This window comes from Dermacentor andersoni, chromosome 7, assembly GCF_023375885.2.
Source record: "Dermacentor andersoni chromosome 7, qqDerAnde1_hic_scaffold, whole genome shotgun sequence".
Lineage (NCBI taxonomy): Eukaryota > Metazoa > Arthropoda > Arachnida > Ixodida > Ixodidae > Dermacentor > Dermacentor andersoni.
Genome location: NC_092820.1, coordinates 21,012,785 through 21,037,050, shown reverse-complemented (window position 1 = coordinate 21,037,050; position 24,266 = coordinate 21,012,785). Strand labels below are relative to the sequence as shown.

Here is a 24,266-nt window from a genome sequence, read left to right as displayed (position 1 = left end):
CATCCCTCTACATCCGGCCCGGCTATGTTTCTTGGTAGAGAACCGCTTTTTAACACCAAGGCAGTCCTCGACTTCTTAAAGGATGTAGTTCTACACGTTATAAGCCCATTAAATTCGTAGAGCATCCTCGCTCCAGAGGATGCCGCTGCGATAATTGTTTTGAATAGCACATGCCTCCAGGCCCTTGTGTTTCAAGGGCTCTAAGGAGGCAGTAGTGCTCTAGCATATCTTATGTAACCTGATATATTTTTAGACATCGTATCATTCTTTTTAAATGCGTCTTAATGTTCATAGTACACGTCATAAGTCATCACCATAATCTTATTATACAGATTTTACCCACTTTAGCGCGACCATTTTTAAGGCCCCTCTACAGCCACGTCACACCAACATCATAGAACTCATGATTATACTGCGAACTCATTAACACGGACATGGCGCTCTTTGGCCATACTTGGCCCTTGCGCCATAAAACATCAAACATTCAATTCAATTGCATAATGCCGGTTCCCGAACGGCAGCTTCGCCTCCGCACAGCGATGTTACGCGGTGAAGAGTATGTGAAGTATTGCGGTGAAGCTTAACAAGCGTGGGAAGGGGCAATTGTCATGGGACACAGGATGTATTCCATAACCATACACGCGTACACCCACCGTCTCCTGTCATAGTACGTGCACCGATATGCCTAATAGGTGTACTGGTAGGCCTTCAGAGCTTTTTTGGATGTGCCTGTGACGATTTGAGCCATTAAGGGCAGTAAAAGACATGCATCAATTTTTTTCGGACGGCCCGGTTTGATTTTTCAGATGTATTCATGGCACCTAGGGAGTTCAAAGAATCGGACGTTGACTGTACAACTGACCAAGAGGATGCTTCAAATGGTTCGTGGGGAAAGCGCGCGGCGGAATGAGGACAAGAACAGAAGTGGCTGTCGCATTGAGGAATGATCGGGAAAGGAACTGTGTCGCCTCTTTTTTGAAGGAGCTTGAGCTCAAAAAGCAAAGTGCTGGCTGACGCAAAGATGCAGGTGACCCTCATCCAAACCAAAATAAACTCTTGAAAGCAGTGAAATACGAAACAGAGGCATCGTGCGTGGGCTGAGAGTATGTGAGGAGAGTAGAGGTTGACTTTCCAGCTGCTGAGAAAATCTCACTTGTGACAAAGGTTGGGCCTAATACCAATGATCTTGCTATCACTTGCTAGAAATAGCTCATTTCCGAAAATATTTGCTTCTGTATGCATCTCTTTTTATTCGTATTTGAAAATGTTCGACTTGATTTGCAATGTCCTTTACCATTTTTCTTTTTCGAAGATACTTGCTTTGCATTTTACTATCCCCCTCCCTTCCGTTTTCTATTTTGAATAAAACAAACACCGCTCTTTACTATTCAAGCTGAATTAAGTTTTTTTTAATTTTCTTAATATGCTTACTTGAGAGACAGCATCTGGCAACGTGGTGTCAGCCTGTCTTGACATAAAATAAGTTCTTTGTCACTCAGGGAAAACCTGGAAAATTCAGGGAATTTGAAAATGTTAACTTGGTAGACACCCTGTTTCATAGTTTATGCCATTTAGTCTTTGCAATACCTGGTAGGGCCTCACGTAATGTTAAGGCAGTTTTTCAGACAGGCCAACATGGTGACTTGGAGACCACAGAATGGAATCTTTAGGAGAGAACTGAAGGTTTTGGTGGCAACTGTTCTAGCAGGTCTTTTCGACACCTGAGTTGCTGTAAGACAATTGTGGGCAATCTGACGAGTCGTATGAGCCCGAACAACGGCATCGCTGGTGCATTATATTTTATCTAGTAGTTGGCTGCCAAAGGCAGAGTGGAATCCGACCAAACAAAAGGTTAAAGGGAGAGAAACTCGCGGGCTCATGAGGTGAATAATTATACGCAAAGGTCACGTAGGGCAATGCGCTGTCCTTATTCTGGTGGTCAGCTGAAACGTACATAGACAACAAGGCAACATCTCTGCAAGGGTGTAATTCAGTTACTCGGTCAGTCTGTTTGAGTACGATAGGCTGTTGTGAGCTTGTATTTGGTCGAGCAGAAATGAAGTAATCTTTCGACAACTTGTGATTGGAAATAGCAACATGATTAGTCAGCAGTTGCTGGGACACGCCACGGTGAAGGATCAATATGGTGCATTGACAACTTGGGAGACTATAGCCACATTGCTGACAAATACTGCCATCAAGTTATCGCTCATTGGTGGGTTAGTATGTGTTGTTATTCATTGCCGCTGATTGCACAAGTAGCCCTCTACATGAAAAAAACATGACCAAATATTTTTGCCGTTTCTGCTGGATCTAGTCAAGGATCTGAATCATGTCTCTGTGTGCCACATTCATTCAGTAATAAGTAGGAACATGTGAATACCACATGGTAGATATTAAATCGAATATTGAATTGAATCAATAAAAAAAAGGCCGAATATCGAATATCAGAAAATTTTTTTTTAATTTTAACGCTTACAAATTTTAGACAATAACTTATGGTGCTGCACATGCATGGGAGTGTCCAGCGTTGCATAACAAGAACCTAGCAAGCTATCAGTAAGATAGATACATAGAAATCAAGATAAACAATACGGCCTACTCTTATTAAAGGGAATAACAAATTAGTATGCCAGCACTGATTACAGCTCAGTTGGAGTATACGAAGCTCTGGGAAATATTTTTTTTATCAATAGAATTTCTGTTGAATAAAATTAAGTGCTTTTTTCTCTGAAACTAATGAACTAGTGATGTTCTGAATACCAATGAGGTTCTCAGTTTAATAGTGTACCTGTTTTGTGGGAGTCTTTTATTTATTGCATTGAAAGTTTTGCTTTCCTGTTCTCCAAAATGCAGAAGGGCTATCCCAGCTTTATGGCAGGTGGGTTATCGTAAAGCCAGTCTGAGCAATGTACGATAGGACTGCGCATCATGCGACTCGAATCACTGCTCTGCACACAGCCGGAGCCATCTGCGTCATTTCATTGTGAGGTTTGGCGTGATTTGCCACCTGTCAAGCATCCTGAAATCTGAAGGACCCGCTGCAGTTGCTTAGTGGCAGTGGTGCTGGGCTGCTAACTGCGAGGTCGCGGGATCGAATCCTGACCACGGTGGCTGCATTTCGATGGGGGCAAAATGCGAAAACACCCGTGTACTTAGAGTTAGGTGCATGTTAAAGAACCCCAGCTGGTCCAAATTTCCGGAGTCCCCCACTACGGCATCCCTCATAATCAGATCATGGTTTTGGCACATGCAGGTCAAATTGACGACTCTCAAAGTGGCGTGAAGAACGTCGGTGCCCGTATATAATGCGATATGCGTGCCTATCGGCAGTTCATCGGCTATATCGTCACGCATGCTTTCACACTTTACAAAATATGCTCTGCTTTTGTTGCCGTTCCCTCTGTCCGCGTCACGTTATAATTTCGATCAGTCCTGGCGACCTGGACGAACCTTGTCCCGACGATGGCAGACCAGCCAATGCAGTACTGTTCTGTGAATTGCAGGGTTCGGGCACTGTGGGTGTGATCCCTGCATCGGGCCGACGTTGGGGAGCGCTATGGGGCTCGAGAGCTGGTGTAGTGGCGCTGGAACAACCAGCACTGGCTGCAGCGGCCACGTGTGCAATTATCTTGTCACTTGTTGCAGGTGCTCTCGCCGCTTCTGCCGTGCACAGCGCTGGTACACAAGCTCTGTTGGCCCGTTCATGGTGCTCCTTTTGCACCGAAAATGCAGTGCAACGCTTGCCTGGAGGGCAACAAGGGGCTCCGCGGCCCATGCAGCATGTGGCACTGTGCGGAACTCTACATTGAATATGTCAAATAGTTGAAAAATCCAGTTGTAGCTATTCGATTCACAAATAGAATTATTCCAAAAGTTCGCGATTTGATTCAGTGATATTCAATATTCGCATACGCCTAGTATTAAGCAGTGCTTGTTACATTATTGTGGTTGTGCTTATTTAGTTATTGTACTGGCACCTACAGAACACACATCTTTGCATACTTTGAAGTATGCTCGGAAAGAAAGTTTAGGGCTAGCTTACAACCGAGTAAATGGAGCATCGGAAACTTGATTTTAGGAGTATGCCTTATACTGCAACAGTAGTTTAAATCTCAAAACAAGGGTTGTGCTGTCCATTTCTCTGTTCCATTATCCTGTGCCATAATTCCTTGTGCCCTAGTCCATCAACCCTTTAATCAATATAGGACAGACATGTGACACTCAACATTGCAACATTTTACAGTTGCAATGTTGCCACTACAGCAACATTTTACAGTTGAATTATACAACTCCTTCCATGCCGTGATGCCATGGCATGTGACCTTGTGCAGTCTTCAATTTGCAAATGATGCCAGAAAATATGCAGGAAATGAGAGATGGCAAGACAGTTGCAAGGAGCTCATAACAAGTGAAAGTTTATTTCTTGATTACATAGAATAAATGCTTGTTCACAAACGATCAATTGGAACCTTCGTCATCATGCCATTGCTGTCATCTTGTTTTGATCATGACACTATCGTCATCCTTGCCATTGTCATTGTACTGTTGTCATCTTTGCTGTGTTCTAGCTTACAGTGAAGCGAGCTTGTGCAGGATCGCAAATGTTTTGAACAAAATTGGTATGGTGAGGGAATAGCTGCTGTTGCAATAAATGTGTTCTGCAAGAATTGCAGAAGTGTGCTGATTTTACTGGTGGTCTGTGCAGGCAGATTCTTCGAGCTTAACACAGGAGAAGGCTGAAAAAAAGCCCCCAAAGCCCAGGGAGCCACGGGAGCTTCGTGTTCGAGCGGTGCCGCCGCCTGTGGAGGTGAAAGCACATGTCTGCATACTTGCTCGCATACGAAATCACTGCTTTTCATCTTACACAGTCAAAGAAGTACTGATGTGATGTTTTCGACTTGTCAGTATTTTTTGCATTAGATGAGAATGCTGTAAACCTTAGCAAAAGACAATGGACAGCTACCATAATGGTACTTGTTTTACAAACCAGTTTCAGTTTCAATGCCAGGAAGTGCATGGTTCATAATGCCAGAGTGCAGTGACTCACTCCGTTCCTGCGATTGCCACAACTGCCACGCACAAGTGCAGCCAGAAGAAACACACACACACAGCACTTTTGCTTGTCTTCTTATGAGCCACACCTTGCCTTATTGACACCTAATGTTGGCAAATTTAGCTCGTCGTCATGACACCACAACAATGTCAGTGATACCAGGTTCACCATTTTGAGACAACTTTATACTCTGTTTCATGGCAGGTAATGCTACGAAGGCTGGAGTGACTTCTATCACTGTTCACATCTGTGATGAAAAAGCAGCATGTCACATATGAATAAAAGAGAGTAGGTAAATGCCATGCAATTCAAAGTAAAATAAAATTTCACACTGCTACGCCACAAAACATTGCTTATTTATTACATTAAAGGTGTCGTAGATCTAAACCTATTTACCACTACACGAGCGTCGTAACGTGTTCTGGCGAGCGGCAGCCACAGCGCATAACTCGCACTGCCACCAAACCATAGTACATTGATTACTAAAGGGTGAAATATGCACAGGCAATATGTGATCTGAAGTAAATCTGCCTCCACAAGTAGTAGTTGAAATATGCAAAGTAGTTATTTCATAGGAAACATTGCAGATGAAAAACTACTGTGCTCCAAAGCACTCGAAATGGTCACACTATACTTGCGTAGCTTCCGCAGCGTTGCCTGCTATGTATGAAATGCAGTACAGTATCAAATTATGACCGCTTACGTTCCCCGAACTTCATAGTACTCGCTAAGTGTGAATCTTCTACACGTGAAAAGCATATGGTAGAGCTTTTGCAACTTCGAGTATATTGTATGGGAGGTCTTCGGAACGGCGATTATCAGCGGCCTCATCCCCGAAGGTCGCTGTTCTTTAAGTTTTCCCGGCGAGGGCTTGGCGATCGTCCCTGCACTGCCATTGGAGGGCTTCTAGGAGCGGGGGAAGAACGCCTGGGGGACGGCGAGCACGACTGCCGCCGCGGGAACAGTGGCATACTCTGCTGAGTCAAGTATTCTTCAATCGCCCTAGGCCTTTCGCCATATCTGGGCCTTGGTGAATCCGCGGCAAAACCTTGCAGTCCGAGGCGGCGGTATGGGCACTCGCGGTATACATGACCGGCTTCTCCACAATGATAGCACAGAGGCCTTCTGTCCGGGGTACGTCAGATTTCCTTTCGAGCGGGCGACGATCCTCCATACATTGGATTGGTTGCACAGATGGGAGCGGCGGGACGTATGACGCGGCGTAAGACGTGGCGGGGTCGAAATGGGTCGGAGCGGGGACAGGGACTCGCCTCAAAACTTCCACATACGACGGCCGTTGCAACTGTGCTGTCACAGGCGGCGCATTGTTGCTTGGAACGGGACATTGGATCGCTTGCTGCACTTCGTTCCTCACAAGGGCAGAAATGGAACCTAGCGTGGGCTGAGGCAGGCAGGTGAGCCGTTGAAGCTCATCACGCACCACAGAGCGGATAAGATCTCGGAGAACGTCCACGTTTCCAAAGGCAATCGCGTCCGTCAGTGAAGCAGCGTTCGCGTGCCTGTCATACGGAGCTGAGCGCTGGTCCGAAGGTGAAGTTGGGTTCAATTGCCTTTCATAGAAAGTTGAGCGCTGGTGTAACATCTTTTCCATCGTGGTGGCTTCAGTTAAGAATTCAGCCATGGTCTTCGGCGGGCTTCGAACAAGGCCAGAAAATAGCTGTTCCTTAACTCCCCGCATTAGATGGAGCAGCTTCTTTTCCTCGGACATGGTTGGGTCCACCCGACGGAAGAGGCGCGTCATATCCTCGACGTACGGCGTCACGCTCTCGTTCGGCAGATGAATGCGGGATTGGAGCGCCCGTTCGGCTCGTTCGCAGCGATCAGCATTGGTGTAGGTCTCCAGCAAGGCACGACGGAACTCGAGCCACATTTTGATGACCCCTTCTCGGTTCTCGTACCAAGTGCGGGCACCGTCCTCCAAGCTGAAGTAGACATTCCTTAACTTTGCCGCGTCGCTCCATTCATTAATCTCGGCAACGTTCTCAAACTGGACTAACCAGTCTTCTGCGTCCTCGAAGATATCTCCGTGGAACACCTTCAGCACTCGGAGATTCTGCAGCAGATACTGCGTTGCCGTTGTGGCCGTACCTTGCCTAATGGTCGGTAGGGACGTCGACGTTCCTTCCATACCGGTGTGTGGGGGCGTCGATGTTGTTGCGGAGAGATGATCAAGCTCCGGAGGCAATCCTCGGATTCTCCTGCTTGTCGGTGAACAGGGGTGTCCACTAGGATAGGGCTGGTACTCCTGCTACCAGGAGGGGTTTGTGGCATCGGATAAACCGTACCCAGCACCTCCACCAGTTCTGTCACGAAAAGACAATGGACGATGTACCCGGCGTCGGCAAGGGAGGCAGTCGTACAAGATGGCGTGCAATAATTCAAGCCGGCGTCCTTAGCTTCTACCTCTTCTACTTCAGCGCCCGTCTCTTGCTGAGCGCGTGTTCCAGTCCCAACTTCTTTTTTTCAGCTCTGGCTCGTAACAATATGTGTCAGTAATTCTTCAAGCACATTCCATGGACTCCTTTGAGCAAGCAGATTGTACAACTGAAGGAAGGTGGCAGTAACACAAGTGCCCTCAGTCCACCAGTGGCCTTGTGTGGCACCACGATTCATGGCTAGCGGCTGGTGGAATGCTGGGGTGGGGCTTTTTTTACCAAGCACATGCGGAACATTAAAAGAAAAACATGCACTGTGGCTGGTTGCGGGAGCATTCGCAGGTTTTAGTGGCTATGGCGTTCTGCTGCTGACTGTGAGGTTGTGGGTTCGATTCCCAGCCACTGTGGCAGCATTCTGATGGAATGCAGAAACGCTCGTGTAGTACTTTGATTTGTAGAGCTTCATACTAGAATTACTAGAAGGAACTCGGGCTGCAATCGTTCAGCCGCCATGGGAATGATGGTTAACGCATGGATTTGGCTGATCTTTGTGCTTGCAGCTTCAGATGCCCTTGTGGCTTTGTTTAGAATGCTTAATCTGCCTTTATGGGCCCAAATTTTAAAGCACTCCTGCTTTTCTAAACACGGAAGGAGAAAAAAATACTGCATATAGGCACAATCACTGAATTGTGAATTGTTGCATTTTTTAATGCAATAGTTTGTTGAAAACAATCTATTTGATAAGAGCCATTTGACACCATAGGGACAAAGTTCAGTGAAATCCATGTACTGCTAGTAATCGTCATGCTCACTCAACTTGCGCCATGCATGCAGCCACAGACACTGCTGCCAGAATTCTCTCTAGTAATTTTTTTAACTAACTTTGTGCCTAAATCTAGGTGCACATTAAAGAACCTTAGGTGCTCAAAATTAATCCAGAACCCTCCACTGTGTAATAGCATGCAGGTGACACACAGTGAAGTTCCAGGACGTTAAGTACTATGTTTTTTTTTTTTTTTTAGTACACAGGTTCCTCAGGGCGCAGAACTTGCCCGTAAACAATGTCTGTGGGCGTTTGTTTAATCGAGACTTCTCATGTGCTACAAGACTTTTTTACGCGTCTGATCTCTCAAATGCACAAGAATAAGCCCCTTAGACAGTGCTAAATCACAAATAACCACTCAAATTATTCCCACGGTGGGGGAAATGCTACCCACTGCCCTGGTTTAGTAAGCTCAAGGCAAAACTTGGCAGTTCGAGCAGTTGGTCAAAATTTCTTTTTATATATTTTTTTGTGATGCTCCTTTAATATCGTGGAAAATATTGCTAGAAAATGTGAAGGAGAAGTTGAGAAAATCACACTTTTTCTTGTGTGTATTTTACAAAAATTGAGTTGAAAATCGGGCTTCCGGATGTGCTATCGTGCCACGAATGGCGGGATAGCACTTCTGTTTACGCAACGCTGCCATCTTGATGTTGTTGTAAAGAAGGGAGGTACCAGAACTTCAGATAGCTGCAGCGCTGTATTTCACCATACAAAAATAAAAGCAAAATAAGTTAGCGAATTGAGGCAAAACTAGCGTTGCAATTCATTACTACTGCCACATGCACACGGGAGGTACTCCTGTTAGCCGGCGCAGATTTGAATCGCCGGCGCATATTTTGACAGCGACATTTCCCAATTGCGGTATCACTGGTTTATGTTTCCTTCATTAAGCTGGTCAAAACGTAAAACTGTTGAATGTATCTTTCAAAATATCAGAATGCTTGTATCAAAGGAAGAAAAGGGAAAGAGAAAAATTAATGTTGCATGTAAATTCTTCCTGTGCCCCCCCCCCCCCTTTCCTCTGCCCATTTACAAGCTACAAGATGTCCAGCCCTAAAATTTGAGGTAAATCCAGATCTCACTGCTGTGTTGATACAAAAGGGATGAGCAGCCTGATTGAAAGCCACTCTCACATTGCTTTCTTTACGTTGTGCACACATTATTCATACATATGTTCACATACATCTACGGCACAGTTACAGAGGAAAAAATATCAAGCGCCTGATACTGTAGACTTCTCCAATGTGGGAGAATGGTTAAAGGGGCACTACCGAAGTAGCACTATGCTAGTTTGGTCATGAAGCTAGTGCAGACACTAAAAGCCCATACTGTCGCTGTTTAATGTTTGGACAGCAGCACCACTACTGGCAGTAGTTGAAGGAAAGGGGGGGGGGGGGGCGTATGGCGTTTGCTGTGGTAACTCACCTAACTGTCAAAGCACCACACACTTAATGTGGAAGACGTGGGTTCAACTCCCACCTGTAGCACTTTACCGTTTTGTCCACTTTCATTCGTTTTTAACTGATTATTTCTATAGTTCAATTAAACATAATTCATAATTAATTACCCCTCTGCTTTGTCTTGCTTCATTGTCTCTTTTGTTCATGTGGTTGTGACTCTTCTAATGTCTTCTTCTTCAGGCCTATGGTATTCATGCTCTTTTACACACTCTTATATTTTTAAATTTCAGAGGGATGCTTTGGCCCACCGAATGCAAAGGCTCAGCACTGTAAGGATGCCTTTTCCTATATATATATTTCAGCGCTTCAGCAATACTTGAGTGAAGAGGCAAAAATTGTTGTTTGCATACAGTTGAACCCACTTATAACGATATTAGTTTTGACAATATGTCGGATATAACAATGAGCAGCTGATGCACTGTCAACTTCTGTATGTGTTCTAGATAAATAAACCGATTACTACAATCATCCCATGCCGCATTATCGGTTATAACAATTAAATCTGGATACTGGGTGCCTGTGCCGAAAGAAAAAATGGTGCAAAATCCCAGAAAAAAAAAAGGAATGTGAGCCACCACGTCCACCTGTTCACTGCACAACCACCTGTTCACTGCAGGCGAGTGTAGTGTTCACTGCACTCGCCTTTGTGCCACACACAGCACACCTGTGTCGCCCTACTCATCGCTGACTTCCTCGCACACCCCTTTCTCGTCTCTCTTCAACTCCTCCGATACCAGAGTCGACTGTGGCTACATTGGAGATGAGAAAGGAAAGCAGAAGAGAGGCACACCAGGCTGGCAATGCTTAGGGCGATGCAACAAATGCGTCCCGTATGGGGGTGCCCGGCATAAAGGTGAGTGTGGTGAGGGTGTGCGGGCACGTAAGTCGGTGTGGCGGCTTGCATTCTTTTATTTTTTACTTTCCTCGATTTCACATTCCTTTTCATTTGGCATAGACACCCAGTAGCCAGATTTAATTATTATATTCACTCTTGCTTGAAGGGACCTTCGCCCCCCCCGCCTCCAGTTCACGTGCGACTTGGGCCATTCACCTGTGTGATCGCTGGGGACTTGCCATTCCAACCTTATTTTGGATAGTGTGCATTACCCATGGCCGCTGGTGCCACGACACGACACGGAGCCTGCGGCTTGTGCGTGTGGCTCACATTAAGCCGCGTTCCATGTATACGAAGTGCCCGAGGACGAGGAACGGGCTTCTCTCACCCTCTACTCGGCATCTCTTTCCTTGGAGATCTGAGGAGTGCGGGTGGCTTTGCCCAACAGATTTATGTCCGGAACTCTTGGCTGGTATACGTGCGAACCCTCTTGGTTCTGTGCTCCTCTGAGCATGGCCTTTTAGGTGGTGAACCTAGCTTGAAAGAGCCTGTGTGGGAATTCCCAGGAGCTTTGATCCGTAGTCTGCGACTGCCACCCTCGTGCCATATCCCCAGTATTGTAAGCACCTTTTGTATAGAACCCTTTCGTTTGTACCACGGCTGGCGTCCTCTCTGCGCCTTGCCAGTGAGTCAGTGAAACCCGCTGTGGCACCCCTTCGTGTGCATTGCAGATTGGGGAAGGGCCACGTGTCTCGTTAGACCTGAGCTGGTCAGTACTGGGCACGTTCACCCGAACCTCCACATATGTGCTGCCCACCTGGGTTTTCGCATGGCGTTGGAGCAGGCCCCTTTGCAAGCTTCGTCGCAGCCCGATTCCTTGGTTGTGGACCTTTTTTCGTTTGAGGCAGTGAACAATGCTGCTAGCTTCAGGGTGTCTACCAACCGGGAAAACCGGGAATTCTCAGGGATTTTCAATAGTCTGGAAAAACTCAGGGAAAACTCAGGGAACTTGCGCTTCTATCAGGAAAAATTAGCCTTTATTTTATTGAAAGGGAAAGAACGTCGCGGTAAAGTTAACTTGAGTAGGAGGAGTGGCCAGTGTTTAGTCAACGACCGACTTTCCGGATGCCCTATAATTCGGACAGCTTCGCGGCACCACCACGTACCCCATAGAGCCTATGTATAACAACGCCTGAAATTTCGGATGCAAGAACCCTTCGCCATCCGATTTTCCTGACTTTTTGCCGTCATGGCAGGTCCGAAACGGCATTAATAAAACCACCACCACCGCCGCCGTTTTGATTACCTCGTCGCTCCTCGAACCGGCGCTCTCGCACGCAGATCCGCTAGCAGCCGAAGCCACCACCGTAGCCACCACCGCAGCAACGCTAGGCCTAGCTGCTTCTGCGTTCGCTATTAAGCTTCTTACCGTTCTGTGCCGTGTTTTTCATTGAAAGAATTCTCCGCTGTCAGCAATGGCACCGACTCCGCCTTTGTGGTCCTCGCGATTGGTTTCGAAGCTTGGAAGCACAACGCGTTGCATAATGCGGGTTGCCGAAAGTCGGCTTCGCCTCACAACAGGAGTATTACGCGGTGAAGCGTGCGCAAATTATTGCGGTGAAGCTTAACAAGCGTGGGAAGGGGCAATTGTCATGGGACACAGTATGTATTCCTTAATTAAACACGCATGAACCTGCGGCCTCCTGTCACAGGATGAGCACGGATATGCCTAATAAGTGTACTGACAGGCCTTCAGAGCTTTTTCTGGTGTGCTGCGGCGGTAAACGACATGCAGTGGCGTACCAACTATTTCTAGTGTGTGTGTGTGTGTGTGTGTGCGCGTGTGCGCGTGTGCGCGTGCGTGCGTGCGTGTGGAAGGGGGGGGGGCATACCGCAGATGGTCACACCTTTCGTTATCTCTCTCTCTCTGTGTATATATATATGTATATATATATATATATATTGCCAATTCAATGCTATTACAATAAGTGAAATAGCCTGGAAATGCTTCTGTTATATGTATATTTAACCGACAGGGACCTGTTTATCAATCACACATGGTGAACTATGAGGGCCCGAAAAATGAGCTGAATTTGCATTTATCTCTTGCAACTATATAACATCCCAAGATGATACAGGGGCAAAAGGCAATGAGTGCACCCACAGTGGTCTCGGATCGCGCCGAGTAGCAGCAGTACAGTGTACATAAAAAGGCACATTTGCTACAAAGAATTTAAATAATTCAACAAAGAATTGTACTTGCTGTTTAAGTCTACAACGTAAATGTATCGCTAGTTTAGGTAATAGTATTGTCGCGGTTATACGCAACGACGTGCAATCAACGTAAATTGTAATGTTCACAAAAAAAATTGGCTGAAGGCTTAGCTTGGTTAAGCCTGGAAGATTGCGAAAGCAATACCCTTGGCTGCGCCTTGGTTCAGCTGATGGTGTGGACATGGTTGCCCTTTGTTAAACTTATGGCTATATGTCATCCGACAGCGCAAGGCAGCGTGCCGACCACTGCGAGGAGCCGAGCTGTAGCCCCATTTATCCTCCTAGTGTGACGTCAAACCAGCGAGCGCCCTCTCTCGGTAGCGCCGCAGCAGCGGCGCGCAAGTCTTTGCCTCCACCATCGATGCCGCGAGCTGGGGCTCCCTCTCTCGGTCTGGCGTGACGTCACACGGTCACGTGACGCGCAGCTGTGTAAGGAGGCGCCACGACCACCGATGGGCCAAAAGTGTGAGCAGTATTGCTTTCGCAATAAAAAAAAAGAATGGACTCGCCATCCCAGCCCTGCAACAGTGGACGTCCAGCGAAGCTGTTAAAAACCACCACTACAACTGCTGAGGAGGGTATGCAGTACTTTAGTGCTTTATAACGCCCCCCCCCTACCCTTCCCACACACTCAATTTCTACTAGATTTGATATCTGTTGAGTTCATAGTTATTCGGGGTCAATTGGATAAATTCTTTGTTCCCAAAACACATTCACAAAGCTCCGAATAGCTTACATGCTTAATATACTAAAAATATCATAATTAGTTCTCTATCTTTGAAGTTTGCCTACATATTGGTGATAATGAGCCCTTTATTTTTGCCAAATATAAACAAAATGTAGGACATCACTGAAACAAAGACGGAAGATGTTATGACGCATGAAAATAAGGAAAAAAAAACGACGGCTCATTATTATTTACGCTTTGAACCAGACCAGGAACGTAAAAATTTTGTCAGACATTGCAGTTACAAAGGCCCCCCTCCACTTTCCACAAAATATGAACCTGTTGTAAACTACAGCTATGTCGAGACACTGGGAAGCATAGTTAATAGCGGCCTTATCACACGCTCTAATGCTTGAGTAAGAAAATTTTACAAAGGCTGTATTTGATCCAACCACTTCGCACAGGAAGTTTCCATTGGGCACCACCAATTTTCACTAAATTTGGTCTTGGTGGCTTTTATAGTGCTGCCAGAGCAGTAGGCTCAATTCTTCGCTCTCGATCAACACGCTCAAACACGCTGGAGTGCTTGCATACGTAATTTATTACGAAAGCCATCTATATTGAACTTCACCTCCACACCACCCATTAATTTGTCCTTACAGTCACCAAACCTAACGAAGCTGCCTTCTTTAGTTCAGTGAGGACACCAGCCAAAATTAATATGTCACACATGACAAAGGAAGAACAAAAAATATAAGGGTACAATGATTATTCGTAGCCCTTCTCAGTAACCCAGAAATATTAAAGCTCTGCAACACAGTCCACTTTAAATGCTGTCTATTCCTTCAAAGTATAAAGTATCTTAAACTATCTTGGGACAATAGCAGTAGCGTGATAATTTCGAACACTTGTTCACAATTTTTTGATGCTGTATTTGATCAACACGCATTTACCTTATCACGTAAACTTGGCGTATTGTTCCCCTTATGTTTGAACAATTTTATCTCAGTTGTTATTGTAATTATGCAAGCGCATCCGTCTAAGTCTTGCACCGCTCGTAAAACAGACTAATAAGGCTATAGACCACTTGCATACCTATTCTACTTGAAGATGCGCATTTAACCCACCGATTTGGAGCATTGCCTACACCTTATCCATAACATGCCCCTAATTTCCCCTAGAAATAAACAAGATACCTTGTTTAGCTCACCGAGAACACCGGAGAAACAAACTACGAATCTCGTAATATCCCCTTCAGTCACGGCATAACATTTGCGAACGCAACTTATTTTTGTCATTACTCTGTAGTGGTCACAAAAAATAGACAGTGAACATTAGGCTTTGAGTAAATTGCACATTCTGCTGTCTTAAGGTACACCCATTCCACTTCTCAGTGAAATGTATCGCTTCAAACGACCGCTTTCACGAACGCATTGCCCTCCTTGACGTACCTTCAAAGAGTGTAATGCCTTTGTGAGATCGAAGTTGGGGGTTTTGGTATTAATCGCACAAGATTATTTCTTCTCTTGTTGTAATGCTTGGGCCCAATAATTAACCTTTGCAAGTAATTTGAGTGGGTGATTCAATAAATTTATTCAAGAAACATAACACGACTGACTGTACAATTAATGAATATTAGTTACTATGTATTTACGATGGGTCACTATAAAATTCAGAGCCATTCTCCCGCCTTGACTTGCGTTCTATATGTGGAGTCTCCAGCACCTTGGGATAAAATTGATAGAAATAGCTCATCTTCGAAAATATTTGCTTCTGTGTGCATCTCCTTTTTATTCGTATTTGAGAATAACTCACGATGAGTTTTATGCATTTTTTTCAATATATCTTCTTTATTTTTTTTTCACTGTGCATTTTACTAACTCCTCCCTTCTGTTTTTTTTTAAATAAAATAAACACTACCCCTTACTATTCAAGCTGGATTAAGTCATTTTTAAAAAATTTTGAGCATGCTCATTAGAGAGTGACACCATTGGATAACATTGTGAGCCCGTCTCTTGACATAAAACAAAGTTCTGTGTCGTTCAGGGAATTTGGCAAAGGCACTCAGGGAAAACCTGGAAAACTCAGGGAATTTGGAAATGTCAACTTGTTAGACACCCTGTAGCTTCTCCACTTGTCGCTTTTCACTGTAATGCCATGCTGTCAGATGTCAGGGGAAACCCGCCGAGGGACGCCCATTTTCCAATCTGCGCAGCCAGCGGCACCCTATGACCCGAGAAGCGCAAAGTCTTTACCTGCTTGGCTGCTTCGTCAGCCTGCCAAGCAGGAGCCATCCCGCTTCACCGGTGTCTGCAATCCACTGTCTGACCTCGCCGGCCCGGAGAGCAACCTTTTTGTAGTACCATCAGCTGGCCTCCCATAGGCCCGCACAACACCTCTCCGCTGTTTGTCGGTCCCTTGTGGCCACAAGTGCGCACAATCCCTGCAGGCACCCTGTGAGTCTCGCCCAGGACAGTCACCTCTGCACACCACAGCCATGCAGCTACTATTGTCGCTTATGGAAATGGCACAGTTTCAGGCTACTGTCGGGCCTCCCGTGGTGGACCCCAGTCCCTCTAGGCCTACCCTGCCGAGTAACTTCAACGTGCATATTCCAACATACAGCAATTACTCAGACCGTACGAGCGCCACAAAATACCTGAAGGCTCTGTGCCAATATCAGAAAATGATGAGGCTGGAAGACAGCATGATACAGCATGATTATAGGCACCATACTGGCTGTCTTGCTGAACTTCCCAAGATGTGCGGTGGTACCGCCTAGTTAGCCAGCTCACTCGTACCATGGAGGAGTTTAGATCGCTGTTAAGCCATGAGTTCTTTCCCCCTGGCCATGAATGATGCATGCAGCACGAGTTGGAGCTTCGAACCAAACAGAGGGGATGAATCTCTGCTCGAGTATTTGAGAACCGTGCTGGAGCTTTATCTTCTAGCAGAGCTCTCGGCGTCGAACTCTCAGAAGGTGGAGAGGGTGATTCGGCAAGCCCATTCGGTCTTCAGTGCTTAGCATTGAAATGGTGGTTTTTCAACCTGGACGATTTGGCTACAGAAGCAAAGCATATTCAGGATGACATACTGGCCGTGTAGGCCTACCACCCGCCGCCACCAAGACCATCGTCTCTTTAGCCCCAGTGTGCCTGGGATGGCAGAAATTTACCACCTGCTTCTTTCCTGCAAACCGATGCAACTGCAACTCTCATTGGAGAAATGGAGTGAGGCGTGTGGGAGCTTCCTGACGGCACTCTCAACCCGCACTCGTGCACCAGGCAGGCATACACGGTCGCCCAGCCCGGCCTAGAAGAGCCTGATGGCACCCTTCCTTGTGCTCACGATCGCTGGTCAAACATTCACAATGCTACTGGATGGCGGTACCACAGCCTCGCTGTTTGGGAAGGAAGCTTTGGCTCACTGCCGCGAGCCTGCAACACTGCCTTCCATCTCACCGGCAATATGGCTACCTCGTGTGGCTCGGCAAGATTGTTGTGCACTGGGAGGAGCTCATGCGCCGTCACAAATTCACGCACCTTCCTGGTCTGTCTGTTCCCGTGAAGCTAGACCAAGACTTTCTGGCCCGCACTGGAATCATGATTGACATTGTTAAAAAAGAGTACAAGGCAGGCCCAGGTACACTCCTAAAATCTTTAGCAGATTTTATTGTTGGTTCGGTGGCACATTTAGCCCCAGAAGCAATGCCATGGCAAGTGGAGGGGTGAGTCCCATTAAGCCTCCAAACTCGTGCTGTTACAAAACCTACTCTACGTGGCCCCTTGTCGGCCAGTGAAGGGGGCAGAGATCATTATGGGACTCGTTCTCCTGAGCCGAGCGCAGCGCTACCGGGTAAAATTTCACTGTCCTACGCTCACAAGTGCACATGGCGAAACCAACCCTTCGCTGCCGCCTTTGCCTGACAGTTTGTCAGAATGTGAGAAGGCACACCTATCATCATTGCTGAACCATTTTCATGTGATGTTCACAGATCGGCGAGTATGCACCACTCTTGTGCAACACTAGATAGACGCAGAGGATGTGCTACCATGGAAATGCAATCGTAGGCCCGTAAGTGTGGCCAAAAGGAGAGCTATCGACCTCGCAAAGGACGAAATGATTGTGACGGGTAATCTGCTAATCTAATAGTCCGTGGAGTTTTCTGGTCGAGCTTGATCCCTAAAAAAGATGGTTCTTGTCATCATTGTGTGGACAACCACCAACTCAACCTAGTCACTTGGAAGGACGCTTATCCCCTGTCAAGCATTGACTAAATTGTGGCAAGCCTAGGTGGAGCACATTATTTTACCACTCTAGATACTAGTCACGGTTACGTGCAAGTGCAGATGGAACCAAGGGGATGCTGAGACAACTAGTTTCACCTGGCACAGAGGCTTGTGCAAGTTCACTCTGAGCATGCCGTTTGGCTGCTCTGGTGCTGCAGTGACTTTCCAATTGATGGACAGTTCTGGGAAAGGCAAAGTGGCAGTACACCCTAGCCTACCTAGACAATATTGTCATCTTCTCTTGCACCTTTGGGGAATACCTCTGCCACTTGGAGAACAACCTCGGAATGCTGCACTCTGCCAGAATAACTCAGAATCACTCAAAAGCTCAGATCGCAGAGCATTGTCTCACTGCTGAGCTTTACAGTCAGCCTGTGTTTTGCCGAGTGGCAACGAGGTCCGAGTTAGACTCCTTGAGTACCCAACACTGGCGAACATACAGGCTTTCAGACATTGCTTGGGCGTGGTGAATCACTGTGAAAATTTGTGCCCAATGGCGCCACTGTGCAGGCTCCTTTGGCCATGTTGAGGAAGTCTACAAGCTGGAGCTGGGGTAACGAGCAAGAAGCTCTCTAAAGTTCTTGCGAGCACCACCGAGCTGCAGCTGCCTGACCTAAACAGGAAGTTCATAGTCCAAGCTGACGTGAGCAACCTGGGCATAGGTACAATGCTGCTTTAAGAAGATGAAGGAATTCTTAGGCCAGTTACCTTTGCCAGCTGGTCATTGACACCAGCAGAGCATAAGTAGTATTCAGTCACCGAACGTGAGTGTTTAGCGATAGTGTTCACTCTGTGTAAGTTCAATTACTACATCGACGGAGGGTTTTTTGTTGTTGAAATGAGTCACGTGATGGGGAGGGGTGGGGGGGGGTGCGCTCACCTGGCTAAAGCACTTGTGCCAGCCCTCAGGATGCCTTGTGCACGGGGCATCGACGTTACAGTGCTACGAATTTGTTGTTTGCTATTAGGAACGGAGCATAATCATGGTGGCCGATGCCCTATTGCATACCCACGTTTCAGACCCAGACACTTTTTCACCAGCACCCCTCTGAGTGAGTCCATCCAAGCAAAGCCAGAGCCCTTGTCTCCAATGACACAAACACAGTGAGTTCAGGCGCAATGTGGCCCATAAGCCACCGTTGTCAGGTGAAAGCATTTCCCTGCTGGACACTATAATGTCCATGGGTATCGCATTCAACAGACAAGAGCTTCTGCAAGCTCAGCAGAACAATCCATTTTGTGGGAAAATCACTGAAGAGCTCAAAAAAAGAGCACAGCCTCGAAAGGGAATGCGGTTTCAACGCCACTGGGTGCAAATTGACTGCTGGTATTGCTGCAGGCACATTGGATTCATATCTATTGGATGCTGACAGTGCTTCTGTGAGAAATCCCATCTGAAGAGGCTCCTCATGAGTCTTAAGGTAATGATTCCCTGCAGTCTACGAAGGCCCACTTTGAGATACTTCCATGACTCGCGGTTGGCTGCACATGCGAGTGGCCGTAAGACTTATCTACCTTAAAGGGGCCCGAACCACTTCTTATAGAAGTCAAGAAATGCATTTGAAGTGAAAATAGACTATTTCAGAAATACTTTGCTGCAAAAAGTACTTCAATGCATTCAGCAGAAGCAGAGTTATTGGCAGTGAAACATACCCTACACGGTACTTCTGCTCCTTCTTCAATTGACTTGCACAGCGAAGGCTACGGTGGAGCGGGGTGTGCCCACAACGCTCCACCTACTGAACGTCACCGTGACGCGCAGTTCAAATTTGGTTTTGGATGTTCACATAGGTGCCACTACTTCCGATTTTGGTACCTATGACATGCCAAATTCTGTTGTCTTCAGCGAGCTGCAATGCACTCAGCCACTGGACTCGTCATGGCATCCACTGGCGTCCACGGTTATGCTACGTAGCAGACCACAGCTACATGCAACTGTAATGCATATGTGCAGCATTTGCTTTGTGCACAACAGGGCTTGAGTGTGTGCTCGTGCTCATATGCTCCGGTCTGCCTGTGCTGCGTGGTGCGAATCGGCTTTGTCCTGCACCAGCTTGACCGATGGATAATAGGCACATCAAACTAGCGTGTTTTGAAGCGCTATTAACCCTTTCAGGGTCGACTTTTTTCGCGATATGCGACTGCCCAGGCTCGATTTTTTTTATTACAGATTCCAATTCTTCTAAGGGACCTGTTTCGAAAAAAATTTACTGTAATTTTTCTAGGGTGACCGTAAAGTGAGAAAAAGATATTTTGTGTTCGTATACTGTATTTACTCGCATAATGATCGCACTCGCATAATGATCGCACCCCTGAATTTTGTCGTGAAAATTCCATTTTTTTATTTCCCGTGTAATGATCGCACCCCGAACTTGCCGCAGCGATATGTCGTGTGCCAAGTCTAGCTAATAATGATCGCGCTAACCATCTGTCGAATGCTATGCGAACGACTCTTCCAAGACAAACCAAGCAGTCTGCACGCACCAAACATTCTTAAGTAGATGCATCATTTCATTACTTTCATCACTTTCCGCACTTCCATGACTAAAAATAAGCTGCAACCAAACTTGCCTTTATTATGTGTAGGCTTTATAATGGTTGTGATCAACAACAACAAAAAAGGCGCCTTTCAATTCTTCTCATATGCACTCGTGGGCACGCAACAAATCGCGAGCGGCAACGATAGTAGCCACCAACGATAGTAACCACATTTACACTGATACGTTAAAAGTGTACCCTATTCATACGCTGACGCTTGTAACGCAGCTAAGATATTCGCCCACCCTTAGCGGAAACGTGCCGTATTAGGATAGTAGTGAAGACAGATGCCGCAGTTTCCGCAGCATGCCGGCCATCTGTTTCTATGTCACTGGCAGCTAAGCGCGCCCATCTGTTTCTGTCCCCTCAAAGTGGACATGGCTACGTTATTGCCGCAAACTTGTCGATATTAACGATATTACTCATTACTGATACGGAAGAAACTGTTTCAATGCACGTAATCTACTCAGGGGAAGAAAAAAAAAATCGCATTTGGTGCGTTCGGCTTGCTCCGCCGGCCACCATTTTTGTTTTGGTGTCCCGCAGCAAACACGGGACGAAAAAAATTTTTTTTTCTTTTCACGGGAAATTTAACCCGCGTAATGATCGCACCCCTGATTTTGCATCAACGTTTTTGACAAAAAAAAGTGCGATCATTATGTGAGTAAATACGACATGCGCGCTTCTCTGGAACGAGAATTTAGAAAGGAAAACAGAGACGTAAGAGCTAGCATGGAACTGATTAACCAATGTTTCGAAGAAATGAAAGTTAACATGATAGCCATCCAAAAGGAAAATGCAGATATTAAGGTTCAGAATGCTTGTCTTCTGTCTGAGTGCGCACTCCTTAAAGAGCAGGTGCAAGCAAATGAACTAAGAATGGTACAACTAAAACAATACTCAAGAAACAAAAACCTAGAAGTCAAAGGTATTCCAGTTTCGCAAGATGAAAATCTCCCGAAAATTTTGCAATACATTGGCCATGCTGTCGGTGAATCAATTCTACAGGACGATGTTGAAGTATGCCACAGGATTCCAACAAAAGGCTTATCGCAGCCAAACATTCTTGTACAGTTTTACAGCAGATCGAAACGCAATGCAGTTTTAGAAAAGGCTAGAAAGAAAAGATTTTCAACGGCTGATATTGGTTTCGCACAGTCTGCCCCAGTATATATAAACGAGCATTTATGTTTTGAATTAAAGAAGCTGCTGGGCATGACAATCGCGACAAAGAAAGAAAAAAATTTGCGTTTTGCATGGACAAGGAACGGCGAAGTTTTCGCAAGAAAACTGAGTCCTCCCGAGCAATGCGTATAGCTTGCATCTCGGATCTTGATAAGATCGACTAGTAGAATGATGTTTTCTTTCGACGACGTCATACCTACAAACACCTCTTCTACATTTCTCTTGCCTTGCGAAGTAGGTAACTTATATGCAAAAAACAAGAATTCATTATCTTTCATTCACATAAACGCACAATCAGTCAGAAATAAGGAAGACCAAATTGTTGCTCTTACTGCCTCGTTTGGTTTCACCCCAGATGTGCTCATGATAACGGAAACCTGGTATAAAAATGAAATAGATGTGCTTAGGTTGCCCGGTTATATAAATCATTCTTTGTAAATCAACCCTCTCGAAGAGGAGGAGGTGTTATGTTGATGGTAAAAAACACGCTGCAGTGCCAACTGATTGAGTCGTTTTCCTTTATTACTATTGATTATGAAGTGCTTTCAAATAAATGCAATGATAATGTATATTGTGTTATATACAGACCTCCAGGTACAAACATATCAAGCTTTCTGTCCTTTATAGATGAGTACCTAAGCTGGATTAACAATAAAGGTTTCAAGCGCATCATGGCAGGTGATATAAACATTGACTTGTTAAAGACTTCTAAACCGCGTGATGAATTTTATAGGACACCTGAATCTAATGGTTTTGCTAATGTAGTCAACTCTCCCACTCATATTTCAGCTGACTCAAGTACACTAATAGACGTCTTCATAACGAACATTGAAGATACAAATCTCTCATCCGGTGTTGTAGGCACTCACATCACCGATCACCTCCCAATTTTTTTGTTTTTTAAACATAACACATCTATTGGAACCATGAACGACATTCCTTTGACTGTACGGGACATTAATGCACGTAGTTTAAACAATTTTCGCAATAAGATATTGCTCGTTAACTGGTCACCTCTACTGCTTATTACAGACCCCGAGACAGCTTACGAGTATTATTATGAAAAGTTTAAATCTGCTTACGAGAAATGTTTTAGGTACAAGGTATTGAAACCTGCGTGTAAATGTAGAAAGCCATGGGTTACAAAACAGTGTTTAAAAGAAATACGCACAAAAAATATCTTATTTCATAACTTTATTTCAACGCGGTCTGAAGAAACCTTGCGTCAATTTAGGGTTCAAAGGAATAAAGTAAACAGTCTTCTGCGTCGCGAGAAAAGGATGTACTTACAAAATTTATTTAATGTTGACGTTATGAAAAAGACAGATATTATTTGGAAGCGTATTAACACAGTTCTTGGACGAAGCAGTTGTAATGAGACTATTAGAGAAATTACAATTAATGGCAATGCAATATCAGGAAAGGAACTAGCCGAATCTTTCAACAAGTATTTTACCAATTTAGCAAAGAGTTCTCACGATCCAATTGTTCGCAATATCTAACTACAAGGACCAGCCAATCTGCATTTTTGACTCCTACGACAGATAGGGAAATAATCGACACTTTCTTATCTATCAGAAATAGTAAATGTTGCAATGCTGATGGTTTTGAAATTGGGCCTGCTAAGTTCGTACTAGATGCAATCACTCCGGCGTTGACACAAATTTATAACCTTGTTTTATCCAATGGTACTTTTTCAAAACGCCTCCAGGTTGCTACAGTTATAGTGTTTCACAAGGGCAGCGATAAAAACGATTTAACTATAGACCAATATTCGTCATGCCAATTTTTTCAAAACCTCTGGAAAAATTAATTCACAGCCACATTACATCCTTTACAACTAAGCATAAATTAATAGCAAACATGCAATTTAGATTTACGAGAGGTCAATCTACTGAAACTGCCCTTCTAACACAAAAGGAAATTATATTAGATTCTTTCGAACGTCAGCTATGTACATTGGGTATTTTTGTCGACTACTCAAAGGCGTTCGACTGCATTAATCATGCTACCCTACTGAAAAAATTTAACTATTGTGGTTTCCGAGGCGTTTTCCTGAAGTTAATAAAATCATATCTTCAACAACGCATGCAACACGTAGTTCTAAACAGTTACGTGTCCGATTTGAAACCACTTATCGCAGGAGTACCACAGGGCAGCATTTTGGGCCCCTTGTTTTTTTGTATCTATATTAATGATCCAGTGACTATTGACAAAGACGTAAAATTTATTGCATATGCAGACGGCATTACAATTCTTATAACCGAAAAGAATGCTGAAGATCTCATAATTAAAGCCAACGAGGTGCTGTCAAAATTATCATCTTGGAGCATTGCGAACTCGTTAACAATAAATGTTAATAAAACAAAGGCTGTACTTTTTAGGCCGAAAAATCAAATATTGACACTAGTACCGTTTTACAGCTTAACAACACCATTTTGCCTATTGTTCCTTCTATTAAGTGTCTTGGAGTTATATTTGAGCAACATTTGTCGTGGAATGCTCACGTGGAAATGGTAATTGATAAGCTCTCTCGAGTGACTGGAATACTATGCAAGTTGCGTTTTTTTCTTCCAGAAAGTATTAAACTTATTTGTACAAATCACTGTTATTACCACATATAAACTATTGCCATCTTGTCTGGGGCACTACTACGCTAATATCAATGTACTGCATAGAATACAGAAAAAGGCTGTACGTTGTATACTCGATTTCCCTTACTTAACACTTACTAGTCCTC

General features: G+C 45.1%; 1 protein-coding gene across 3 annotated transcripts in view; it reads left to right on the top strand.

The window, feature by feature from the left end:
• The window catches only part of LOC126535662 (uncharacterized), a 131,170-nt gene that overhangs the window by 35,453 nt on the left and 71,451 nt on the right, over window positions 1-24,266 (top strand). For all 3 annotated transcript variants that reach the window (XM_055073171.2, XM_050182467.3, XM_055073172.2), the window contains 2 exons: window positions 4,709-4,810; window positions 9,969-10,007. In XM_055073171.2, the coding sequence (XP_054929146.2) occupies window positions 4,709-4,810; window positions 9,969-10,007 (141 nt within the window). The remainder of the gene's footprint in view (window positions 1-4,708; window positions 4,811-9,968; window positions 10,008-24,266) is intronic.